Source organism: Giraffa tippelskirchi, chromosome 10 (genome assembly GCF_054371585.1).
Source record: "Giraffa tippelskirchi isolate mGirTip1 chromosome 10, T2T-mGirTip1v1.2.pri, whole genome shotgun sequence".
In the NCBI taxonomy this organism is placed as follows: domain Eukaryota; kingdom Metazoa; phylum Chordata; class Mammalia; order Artiodactyla; family Giraffidae; genus Giraffa; species Giraffa tippelskirchi.
The window spans coordinates 12,898,481-12,911,227 of NC_137284.1; the positions used below are offsets into that span (position 1 = coordinate 12,898,481).

The 12,747-nt window shown below is 54.1% G+C and overlaps 1 protein-coding gene across 7 annotated transcripts in view; it reads right to left on the reverse strand.

The window, feature by feature from the left end:
- Positions 1-8,177: 8,177 nt before the first annotated feature.
- Positions 8,178-12,747, reverse strand: part of ST14 (ST14 transmembrane serine protease matriptase) — a 38,115-nt gene continuing 33,545 nt past the window's right edge. For all 7 annotated transcript variants that reach the window (XM_081534057.1, XM_081534052.1, XM_081534054.1 and 4 more), the window contains 3 exons: positions 9,439-9,713; positions 8,956-9,092; positions 8,178-8,816 (listed from right to left, as the gene is read on the reverse strand). In XM_081534057.1, the coding sequence (XP_081390183.1) occupies positions 8,655-8,816; positions 8,956-9,092; positions 9,439-9,713 (574 nt within the window). In that variant the 3' untranslated portion in view covers positions 8,178-8,654. The remainder of the gene's footprint in view (positions 8,817-8,955; positions 9,093-9,438; positions 9,714-12,747) is intronic.

The following is a 12,747-nucleotide window of genomic DNA, read 5'->3' on the forward strand; positions in this document are numbered from 1 at the left end:
ATTTAAAAGCAGTCCATTAGATTCAGTTCCATTAGGACAGGGCCCTTACCCATCTCTTATACTAAGGTGTCCTCAGGGCCGGGGTTGATTGAAGCCTCAGTCCTTAGGAATTAACAGTTTCTGAATTGAAGAATTATAGAAATAAAACTAATAGAAATACAACTGCCCTGAGAGAACCATCAGAGCATCTGCTCTGCAGATTTGGAGGGCTCAGAGAGGCCATGTGGGGGCAGGCCCTCCCTGTCTAGAGGCCTAGAATGTGTGCCAGTAGAAATGGTGAGGGAGGTGGGGGTGCCGGGCGAAGGAAACAACGCTGAGCATGGAAGGTGGAGTCCACGGGTGACGGTGGTTCAGCACCCCTGAAAGGACTGAATGTTGGAAAGCAGACTGGGGTCGGATCAGAGGAGGTCTTAAGAACCTGAACTAAACCCAGTAGGAAATAGAGAAGCATCACACATTTTGCGGCAGAGAGCTTAATCAGAGCTGGCTCTAGAAAGATGAACAAGCGTGGAGTAGGTTAGAGGGCTTAACAGGCTGAGCTGAGATCACAGAAGAGTTACATCAGTAGTTCAGGGAAGCACTCAGAGGAGGGTGCCCTGAGGGGCTAGAGCAGGGGTCTAGGGAGGGCTTTGATGAGACGTGGGCCTGGGATCTGAAGACACGTGTCACCTCTGAACAGTGGACAAGATGCTTTATTTCAAGCCCTCACAGTGCTAGTTCCTTGACCTTGTCAAGTTCTCAGGCAGACTCCCCTTGTTTCTGAGGAGGAACTCTGTATCCTAGACAGTAAGAGTCAGGCAGAGTTCCAAGCTGGGTTCCAAAGCTGAGCTCAGAGTGAAGGGAGGGAGAGGTTTAAGAATAGCCCTGCGAGAAAAGTTATGTAGCTGGGTGGCTCTTTTCTAGCAGAGCTTGGCTTCTACTAAACCAGGTTGCTGGGGTTCAAAGTTCCCCTTCGCTCTGCTTCTTAACATTCCATCTTCTTTCCTTCAACAGACTACTGCACAGGGCACTGTTCTAGGCACTGCAAACACAGCATGGAAGAGCACAGCAGAAACCTTGCCCTCGTGGAGCTCATCTTGGTGGGGGAAGGGGTTTGGCCAACAATAAACAAGATGAAGTGTGGGAGTGGGCAGGGGAGCAACTTTAGGTACGCTGGCCAAGGTGAGCAAATGGCCAGTAAGCCGGGTCCAAGCTCATGAGGGCCAGGGCGCTGCACGCAGAGGGTCACCAAGGTCAAAGGTGCTGCCCGGCATGTTCAGGAAAGAGGCCGGGCTCCTCCCCACCTACTTCTCTCTGGGAAGAAGCCAGAGTAGCAAAGGCTGTGCCAGGAGATTATAAAGGGAAACTGAGCATGGAGAACGGAGGAAGTTTGTTTCCACATGTGATGTCTTTTCCTGGACAAACTCAGAGGAAGTCTGTTTCCCCAACACAGGCCAAGGAACAGGTTGCTTGGAGTTAGAAACTGAGCTTAAAGGCCAGTCCTGGCAGCAGTTGTAGATGTAACATCTTAATGTAGCTGAGCTCGTTCTCTGATCCAAATTTTTGGCCTCTATCTAAGATGGCATTTAAGAGACCTCTGCATGTGTCAGATACCCGGATGCAGACTTTCCTGCAAAGATGGGCTGCACACGGGCTCCTACGCACACAGCCCAGAAACGAGGTGCAGACCGCCAGCGTGTAATCCCCATTCACCCAGGAGATGGGAAGTTGCTTTTGTAATACAGTTGCTCTCGCCTCAAGAACCTCCTGACAGGCGAGCAGACATGCGTAACTGCCCAGGACAATCTTCCGTGCCTCCCGAAGAGGAACAAGAGGGAGGTCTAGGGCAAGGAGGAGGTTTAAACGCAGAAACGTGCACTAATTCATGCAGTCCTGCTGAGTGTGTGCCCGGTGTGTCCATGCACAATTTCTAGCCAGAGTTGGGGTTCCACAGCACCCCTAGCCTCCCAGGCACGACCATATGACATCTGTGAGAGCTCACGTCCACTGTCTGACATGGCAGGGCTTTCCACGTGGTCCCAGGAGAAAGACTGGCACAGGTCAGCTTTGGGGAAGGCCTCATTTTGCCTTGCATGTTGTAAGTGCCACAAGGCAAATATATAGACACACATACAAACACACACACAGTAAGGACAAGTGAAGAAGGCAGGCGTCTCTACTTCAGTCAGGGTGCATCTACAGCTCTGGTCTCCCCATGTCCTTGGAGAGCTTCTGTGACCAGGAGTCCTGCCAGTCCAGCACCCCTTCCCCAAGGCTGCTGCCAGGCCCTCCCTCCTGGGGCCCCGAGCCTGCACCCCTGAAACACGTAAGACCAGAAGCCCTTTCGTGCCCCCACTGGAGCTGACACCGCCCCCCCACCCCTGCTGCCACTACTTGCTTTCTGTCAGCAACAGCCACCATTCCGGAGCGAAACAATTCTAGCCGTATACTTGCCTCTGTTTGCAGGCACCAGGTGTGGAAGGTTTTTCCCCGATGTGCTGAATCCCTTCCCACCTGGACTCTCGCTCGGTCACTAGTTTACCCTAGCTCTCGTGTGCGTCAGTGGATTTTCTGGCTCCTCTCCCACCATAAAGTGTAGGCTGAAATGAAGGTGGAGGGGTGAACAGAGCCAAGAGCAAAATCCCAGCAGCTCAGTGTGCCCAGCAACCCCCAGGCTCCAGTGGGAGCCAGATGCTCCCCCAGGCCCAGCCCACAGCGCCTGGGCTCCAGCAGCTTGGAATGCAGGCCTCTCCCTGGCTGCCCACACGTCACTCCGAGTACATTACATAAGCATAATCTGTTTTCAGCGTAGACGTCAAAGTTTGGTCCTTGCTTCCCAGAATTTATCTATAATGCAGTCCCATGAATAATCTAAGTACAAATAGAAGGGGCTCACTAATCCCAAGGAGAATGAGAAATATGTGGGGAGTCAAGTCTGAACATAATTCAGACTGTGTCCAAGATAATGTTAATCTAGGGTGACAGGAACATGTGGTAACAAATGTGCTTAAGACCTTTCCAGAGCCAAAACCTCATCTGTGAGTCGCTGGGCACTGGTAAGTTTTCCATGAAACCATCATATCTGCCTCCTGCCTCTTGACGTTTCTTCCCCAACCCTGACGGACACACAGCACAGGTAGGTGTATGGGCAGATGAGCCGCTTACCTCCCCAGGCCTCACTTTCCCCCCCAGTTACCGTAGGAGCAGCTCTGGCCCCCCACAGCCTGGAGCAGGCCTGGCACACTCTGAGAGGTCAGTGAGTGTCCTCGGAAAGATTCGGTGAGGAGGGACAAATGCACATCCTGGAAATGGGTTCATAAGATAATCTTATCTGGTCACAGTTAAAAAAAAAAAAAAAGGTGTAACACCTGTAACAGGTGTAACCTCAGCACGCTTCCTGCCTCTCACTTTCACCCTCAGCGATGGACCGCAGCTGACTGCGAGCTGCTCGCGGAGGAGTGAAGCTCCTCAGCAACTTCCCCAGACCTTGATATGAACACGACTGAGAAGCCAGAAAACAGCCCGAGGGAGAAAAGCCTGACAGCAGTTTCCACATATTGTGCGTGCACGCTCAGTCGTGTCCGACCCTTTGTGACCCCACGGACCGTAGCCCACCAGGCTCCTCTGCTTGTGGGATTCTCCAGGCGAGAATACTGGAGTGGGTTGCCATTTCCTTTTCCAGAGGATCTTCCCAAACACAGATACATTAAGTGGGATGAAATAAATCCACGCCTTGTAAAAGGCGACCCAAGGAGCTTCTGTGGGCCCTCTACTCATCCCTCCCCCCACCCCAAGAAGAAAGGAAAGAGGATACTGCATCCCCGTGGTAGTGACAACGATCCCAAACCCCCTGGGCCTCCTGTAAACCTGCTCCAGCCTAGGAGTCTGCCAAGCAAGGCCGCGCCACGTGCAGAGGTAGCAGTCCAGCGCCTGCCAGCCTCTCCAGGATGGTGGGCTTCCCATGGGGACCACTGCCCATGAAGTTCACATCCTGGGGTGAGTGGCCTGAAGAGGAAACGCAGCACGGCCCTCCGGAAAGCTGCCTTCGCGGGGGGGGCCCACACGTGGTGTTCCCACACTTGGCAACACAGGGTTCCGTCTGGGACGGGAAAGACTCACCATGAATTGGGTGGGAGAGGGTCGTAGAGAGACGCTGCCCACACCTCCCTTCTGGACGTGGCTGCTTCAGCCACTGCACCTGTGACGTGCAGAGCGTGGGCGCCCTCTGCTGCCCTCACCTGGAATGAGCCCCAGGGTGGAAGAATCGCTGCCTTTAACCCAAACTTACAAACTGTATATAATGTACACATGTGTTTGGCTGCACCACGTGCCGCAGCTAAGTTCACCAGGTCTTAGCTGCGGCACATGGACTCTCTTAGCTGCAGCGTGTGGGATCTAGTTCCCTGACCAGGGATTGAACTTGGGCCCCTTGCGAGCACAGAGCCTTTAGGAGGTCCCAAACTTACAAAATATTTATTAAGCCTAATTAAAAGGCTTTTGTTTACAATAAATACCCAGTGAGACAATTCAGACTATTAACTACTCACATTTTTCAAAAGCCTTTAAACTAGAATGAGATGGACTGTCTTTTCAGATCTGGAGGTGATACTCCCCCAGGTCCTGGTGAGTCCCTGTCATTGGTGACCAGTACTTCTGTCACCTCACACATGCTCATTTCGTGACTCTTTCTTTGGAAGAATCTTGAGAAAGGGGATTTCCTGGACTCAGCTGGCTTTCCGTCAGCCCTCCTTTTCCAGGCTCTCCTCCAAGCCCAGGTGCCCCATCACTTTTGGCCTCTGTTCCTTTTGCTCCAGCTTCCCCCACGTCCAGCCAGCGCTCAGCAGAAATGGCTCCAGGGAGGAAGGTGAGGCCAGAAGAATTGATCCTTCTGAATCACAGGTCAGAACATGTTGTTCAGCTGCCCACAGACAAGACCTCAAGGAAACGTCTTCTCCCTCCAGTCCATGCCAGCCTCAGGCAGGGGAACAAGAGAAAAGCAGATGGTTTAGCCCGAGAGAGGGAAATACCCAGGGGCTGCTGGGGATGGCCAAGGAAATGGGGATGGGAAAGATTTTAAAATGCTGCAGGAGCCCTTCCAGAGCCCAGCTAGCTCATTTTGACCTCGTCCACACGGGCCTGAGCCAGGGAGCTGATCACCTGGCAAGAGGTCCCGGATCCTTGAGGCTTCAGATGAGAAGTGCCTTGCTCCCGGAAGGCAGTGCAGGAAGTTAGTACACAGTGGCTGGAATTCATCCTTCCTCTTCTCTTTCTACATTTTAAATGTAGTTGTTCTTTTCTTTTTAAAAAAATATTTATCTGGCCGCATCAGGTCATAGTCATTTCTCAGCCTTTTGGCTAAGATCAAGTGTACTACTGGGGCTTCCCAGGTGGACTGCCAGTGCAGGAGATGCAAGAGACTCAGGTTTGATCCTGGGTCAGGAATATCCCTGGGAGAAGGGAATGGCAACCCACTCCAGGCTTCCCTTGTGGCTCAGCTGGTAAAGAATCCTCCTGCAATTTGGGAGAGCTGGGTTCAATCCCTGGGTTGGGAAGATCCCCTGGAGGAGGGAATACTCCAGTATTCTGGCTTGGAGAATACTATACAGTCCATGGGATTGCAAAGAGTTGGACACGACTGCGCGACTTTCAGTTTCCTGTATCTTTGCCGGGAGTATCCCATGGGCAGATGAGCTTGGCGGGCTACTCCGTGAGGTCGCAGAGTTGGACACGACCAAGCTACTGAGGAGAGCACATGGGAACTTTCGTTGTGGTGTGTGGGCTCTAGAGCACGCAGGCTTAGTTGTTCCATTGAAAGTGGGATCTTTATTCCACAATCAGGGATCGAACCCACATCCTCTGCATTGGAAGGCGAATTGTTAACCAATGGACCATGAGGAAAGTCTGGATTCCTCTTCTCTTTCAGAGGAACCTTGAACCAAATGCTCTGGTGAGGAAGCAGTGATGGAATACACACGCGGCACTCAGCACGCGATGCCCCTTGTTAGTGACCCCTCCTAGATACCAGGGGAGTAGCCCCTTGTTAGTGATCCCTCCTAGATACCAGGGGAGTAGCTGATCAACCGGATCCTCCCCCGCAGAGACAACAGCGGGAGACAAACAGACGTCTCCAAGACTTCTAACAACGGCTGGCAGGGCAGGTGTGTGGACATGGGTGTCCTCGTACCTAGAAGTCTGTCTCCCAATGTTAAGCAGGTTCCTACCCACCAGACCTTCGAGTTTCTTTCCAGCTGTGAGATTGAATGGAGGTGTCCTCCCAGTTCTAAAACTCAGGCAGTTGTTATCCCACCAAGGAACAGCAGGGGAGGCACAGAGTTGTCCTGGCAGGCACCCGGAAAGGCCCCCAGCATAGGCCCAGGAGACAGGTGGCCAGATCCAGGGATCCCACACTTCCCAGGAACGTGAACCCCCAACCTACCACTGCCCATTTCCCCTGTCACGAAGGGCACGGGTCAGCCCTCAGGAAAATCTTGTTGAATTGATGACTTCCTTCTCCCATCTTCCCTCTGCTTTCAAAAAGCTTGTTACCATCTTCTTGCAAGTCACGTGTTTCAAACATAGATTTCAATTTTCTCTAGTCTGTTTGTACACATTTTTCCTGTGCTATTCATTATCTGGACAGTACTTAGGTTTTGAAATTCAAAGAGGTATCGGATGCCCTGTCTACTCTGGGAGCTGGTGGTCCCTGACAGGAAGGAGGGAGGGAAAGGGGAGAAACGGAGAGACCTTCCCCACCCGTCTCTCTGGACCTGGTCCTTCTCGCCCATCCCACCCCAGCCTCCTTCTCTGGCTCCCCTCCCCACCCCCACCACACATAGCTCTTTGGAAAAAGAGCCCAGGCTAAGAGGAGAAGAGTTTCCTTTTTGAGTTAAACAAGTCCATATGAAGTTCCAGCAGAAAGGTCTGGCAGAGAGACTGAGTTATTCTGGACCACAGGGGTGTGGGCAGGGAAAATGCTGATAACCTCAAGGTAAAGGAAGCATGTGGTGGAGGGAACCGCAGAGCCAAGGGGAAGGGCGAGCTGGGCTTGAACCCCAGGAAAATACACGGCCCTCCCGCTGGAAGGTTCTGAGACAACGGAACAAACAGACAATGGGTTTGATTCCACCTCGTCTGGAAACAGTCTGGACCCTGACTTTTTAGGAAACAACTGGAAGTGAGGGCAAAGGGCAGACTGAACAGTCTCCCAGATGCAGGCGCAGGGCAGTGATGACATGGGAGTGTGCACCTTCTGAAGAAGGAGAGAGGAAAACAGATGATGGCACTGACTGAAATCCTCAGAGCTGCGGTTTCTTCACCACAGTGCAGTCATTGCCGTAGGCATGTCAGACCCTGAACCAATTAGTGCATCGTCAAGTGCTAATCTGAGAGTCAAGGCTGCTCTTTCCTCAGCATCTCTCTTGCGGTGGGGGGGATGCAGACAGCCTGAACTTAAAGACAACCTAAACCCAGGCCTCCCGTCAGGCATAGCCTGCTTGCTCCTGCTTTTCCTGATGTTGTCAGACTCAGCTCGTCCTCCTTCCATCTGCCATGAGCTCAGTGGGCTAGTCCTGGGGAGGAGGCTGGCCACCCCGCAGGCCTAGAGGAAGGGCCACTCACTCAAAACCTCTCTGACAACGTCCCTCCCCGGCGTCAGTGCCCGTGTTTGTCATTTTGTGCAAGGACTCTTCGGACCACCTTCTGGGTAATCCACGATATAAACGCAGGTGATAAATATTTAAATTCTGCTCTGGGGTTTGATCTCATCATCTGAGTGGTATCTGGTGGCTTTCCAAGCTCTGTTCCTGATCACCACCCTAAGGAATCCCAGACCGGCGACCAGGGACCTGACCTGGCAGCATGTCCCCACCTGCTTCCAACAGACACTTTCCCCCTCCCTCCCTCAGCCAACCACCTTTACAGGGCAAGAGGAGACAGGCCGAGGGCTGATACAACCCCAAGAGCATCCTCACCACCTGGGACTTCCCTGAGGCTCCCGTCCTGGGGTGCTGCACAACCCCCCACCCTCCTGTCTGGTAAGGGCAGAAACATAGCCCCCTGCTGGCCCTGGGGAGGTCACGGGGCACTGTGGTCCCTGCTCTCAGCCCGACCCTTTAGGATCTGGGCTGAGGGGAATTTAAACCCAATTTCTTGCTAGTGGAGCTAGGAGAGCCTGTCAAGTCCAGTAAGGGAAAAAATTACCTAAAAAGAAATAAAGCGTTTTACTCATACACACAAATACACAGTGAACCCACCCTGGGAGCCGGTAAGACATTCTGATCCTGGACCCGGCTGACGTCCAGGGCCTTCGGGCCTGGGCTTCCTGAGGACTGTGACCCTGGGGGCGCCACCAGCCCCACCGAGGGGTCCCAGAGGCCACACGATAGCTGCTCCCACGCTCCAGGCGGACCAAGTGAAGCAGGCCAGCTCGGAGCGGGGAGGTTCCGTCCTCTAACGCTCCTCCCGGCACAGCCGGGTCCTCCCCACACAGCCGAGTCTTCCCCCCACCCCCACCCCATCCCCATTTCCGAGGCTGAGCGAGGAAGAGGCCCCCCATCCGCAGTCTCGGGGATCAGTTCACAGTCTGGGTTCGGGGGCCCGAGGCAGGGGCGTGCGGAGCAATCCCGTCCTCGGCCCGCAGGTGTGCAACCTGGGGTGACCGCGGCTGGGCCTTGCATCTATACCCCGATCTGCTCTTTAATCCAGTTCCGGAACACGGGGAGCCTCGTGTACACGCCAGGCTTGTTCCTCTGTGCGCAGCCCTCGCCCCAGCTCACCACGCCGGCCTGGAACATCCTCCCATCGGCCTCCGGGCTGGACAGGGGGCCCCCGGAGTCGCCCTGCGGGGAGAGCAGGCCTTGGCACGGAGCGCCCCCACCCTGGTCGCCGCCCCTGCCCCGCGCCCACCATGCCAGCCCCGCCCCCGCCCCACGTCCCCGCACGTCTACCCCGCCCCCTGCGTCCCTGCCCCGCGCCCACCTGGCAGGCGTCCACGCCACCGCTGAGGTAGCCCACGCAAATCATGCGTGGGGTGATCTGCTGCGGCAGCAGGTGCTCGCACGTGGTCTGATTGATGACCCGGATCTCGCCCTTCTGCAGGATCATAGCCCCCTGGCCTGTAGACGAGCAAGGGCGGACATGGGCAGCTCGCCAAGCCGGGCTGCGGAGGCAGGACCCCGGTCCAGGGCTCGCGGAGCTAGGTGGAAACGGCACGGATGCCTGTGGCCCACGCGCGGCTAAAACCTGAGAACGCGTCCCCGAGTGGGATGCTGCGCAGCCGAACACGGTGGTCAGGGTGTTCTGACCATCCGGCAGCGGCCGGCAGGAGGGGGAGGCGGGGGGTGGGAGGTGGGGGGAAAATCCTAGGAAGGCATGTGGGAAAGGAAGGGACTGAAGGACAGCCACAAAGCCCCTGAATCCCACAGCGGTGAGGTTGCAAGCAGACCCTCGGCCCCCACTCACCTGCCTCCTGGGTTTGGCCCCAGCCGGTGACCCAGATGGCCTTGCCGGTGGGGAAGGTGTGGTCGGCCGCGGGCAGGCAGATGGGCCGGATGGTGGCGCTGTACTCCACTGGCCGGTCCAGCTGCAGCAGCGCAATGTCGTAGTCGAAGGTGAAGTCGTTGAAGAATGGGTGCTTGATGATGCGCTGCAGCCCGCGCTCCTGCACCCCCGGGGCGCTGCGCTTGCTCTGGTCATGCAGGCCCAGGAAGGCCGTCCACACGGTGTGTTCCGAGTACCTGCAAGGAACAGCCAGGGCCCGAGAGGGAGGCCTGAGCCAGGACCCCAGCCAGACGCCCGGCCCCAAGCCTGCGCCCACTCGGAGACAATACTCAGAGGCCTCCCTGCCTGCTGCCCTCTCTCAATAAACTTATCTCACTATTAAAAAGATCTCCCTTCTTATTAATCTACCCTCCCTGCCAGGAGAGATTTTTGAGAGTCCCTTGGACAGCAAGGAGATCAAACTAATCAATCCTATAGGAAATCAACCCTGAATATTCATTGGAAGGACTGATGCTGAAGCTGAAGCTCCAATACTTTGGCCACCTGATGCGAACAACTGACTCATTGAAAAAGACCCTGATGCTGGGAAAGATGCAGGGCAGGAGGAAAAGGGGACAACAGAGGATGAGGTGGTTGGATGGCATCACCGATTCAATGGACATGAACTTGGGCAAACTCTGAGAGATGGTGAGGGACAAGGGGGCCTGGCATGCTGCAGTCCATGGGGTCGCAGAGACACGACATGGCGACTGAACAACAGTAAGCAGGATAAAAAGAGCATATCAATCCAAGTACTTCTCTAGTGCAGCAGTACATATTTTAAGTACCAAGTGAGCTGAAAAGTAGATGGAACTTTGTCTCCCAGGTTTGTAGATGGTAGCAGAACGATGCAGCAATTCTGACCATGGCACACAGGAGGACTGAACCCATAAGGACAAGACCCCGCTGTTGCTGGGAGACAGGGAGATGCCGGCAGGCAGAGGTGAAAGAAGAGAACTTGCAGTGGGAAGATCTCCTGGAGGAGGGCATGGCGACCCACTCCAGTATGCTCACCTGGAGAATCCCCATGGACAGAGGAGCCTGGCGGGCTACAGTCCATAGGGCCTCAAAGAGTCAGACACGGTTTAGTGACTAAACAAAAAACACCAACAGGGGAAGCACCTTTATAATGGAGAAACCTGGTGGACATCACCCTCACCAAGTAATCAAACTTTTCTCCAAACTGTCCTCCATTGATGGGGACTCGTATACTTCTTGAGGACACATCACCTGTGCAGCATTTCCCGACCAAAAAAATATTGAACCTAACTCTACTCATGGAGCAACAACCAGGAAAATCCACATTGAGAGACATTCTGCAGAACAGCAGCTGGGACTTTTCAAAAATGCAATGCCATAAAAGAACAAATTAAAAAGCTGGGAGAGACTATTCTAGACTTAAAAGAGACTAACATTGTAAAGCAACTATTTTCCAATTAAAAATTAATTTAAAAAAACAAAAGCTAATGACTAAAACAAAGCATATCCCTTGACTGGATCCTAGACTTTTTAAAAAACCTATAAATACCAGGAGAATTGGAGGAATCTGAAGCCAAGCCATATGCCAGCTAACGGTGCTATGTCAGAGCGCTCGTTTCTGGATGTGATAACTGTATGGTGGTGATGTGGGAGGATTTCCTTGTTCCTGGGGAACACCAGCGGCTGTACTTAGGACAGAAGCACCACGATGCCTGCACCTAACTGGGAAATGGCTCAGAAGGGTGTATGTGAACGTCTCGGGAAGCACAGCTGAGATGTGACCCGTGTGCTGGAGGCCACAGATGAAGGAATCTGAGAAGACTTCGGTGTCAGTAGGCAGAGAGGGCCTGGAACTTCCAGAAGACAAAGAAGAGGCAAAGAAGCAGGGGAAGAAGAGACAAGGTGTGAAAGCCCCCGCCAGGTCATGAGAACACTGGTCATGCCGAGGCAGCTGGTGACGCTGCGGCTGCACCGTCACATGCACACGGGCTGGAGGGCAGACAGGGAAGGAATCAAGGTCACACGTCAAGAGGTAACTCAGCGGCAGGCTGGACAGCACAGCAGCACGAAACACGCAGTAAACCCTGGCCATTCCGTTAAGACCTAAGACAAAAAGCAGAGGTCAACCAGTCAACCAGAACAAGCACTCTGTTCCAGAGGCTGACATGCTAAGTCATCTTATCCCCAGACATCCCATCAAGGTGGTCACGGGCCACCGACTCAACCCAGCAGCCCATGCTCTTGACACATGATGCTACCTCTCAGGAACAGCCTGGGGTCACCTGCTGACTTAGAAATGTGTGCAAAGTACCTGCACTTCAGGTCCTAGTGTGCTTCATCCCTGCCTGTCCCTGCTCACAGCCCTGCCTTTACCTGGAAGGTCTGAGTCACCTGGTCCACTGACAAACACCCTCACGTTTCAACACCCTGCCCACAAAGGCATTCCCTAGCAGTCACTCTCCCCAGCCCTCAGGAGAGCTCTAACCCCACACACTGGGCCCTCGACAGCCTCTCCCCAGCTCTGTGCACGCATCTGTGCACATGTGTGTATGTGTGTACCTTGTCCCCCTACCCTGGGACATCCGGAAGAGCAGGGACCAAGTCTAATTCAGCTTTGTCTTCCCGTGCCAGTGATAACAATGGGTGTTGAGTGCATTCACTGAAGAAGGAAGACTGCTGAGCAGGAGAAGACGAAGGAAAAGGAAATGAGAAATGAAAAGATGAAGCAGGGAGCGAGGGCCCGGGGGGCGGGTGCTTCAGGAAGCACTTCCCAGCTCATCCAGCTGACGGGGCTGAAAGGGACTGCAGTAACTGAGGGGGTGCCCAGTGCCTAGATCTTGGTTTCTTCTCAGGGGAATACCTAGTTCTGGGGCTGGGCCAGGAAAATACAAGATGAGCCTGGAGCACCAGGTAGTGTCAGCAGGGAGGTGGCTCAGAAGAACAAAAGAAGCGGGGGCATGTCAAAGGGAGCCAGGAGCCAGCCTGGAGAGTTCCCAGTGGCCAGTTCCAAAACAATCAAGTGACAGCACACAACACGGTACCAGGTTACAACCCAAAATACACACACGAGTCCCTGCAAACATAAATAGATGATTAAATACATGGGAGAGAAGGGACAAGTCCTCCTTAGAGAACAACGCCAAACTGACTCACTTCCAAAGAAAAGAGACCAGAAGAGGGAGATCCAGGGAGGGAGTGGGGGAAACTGGCATCAGCCTCCGAACCAAATGACCAAGACGAGCATCACCAGCG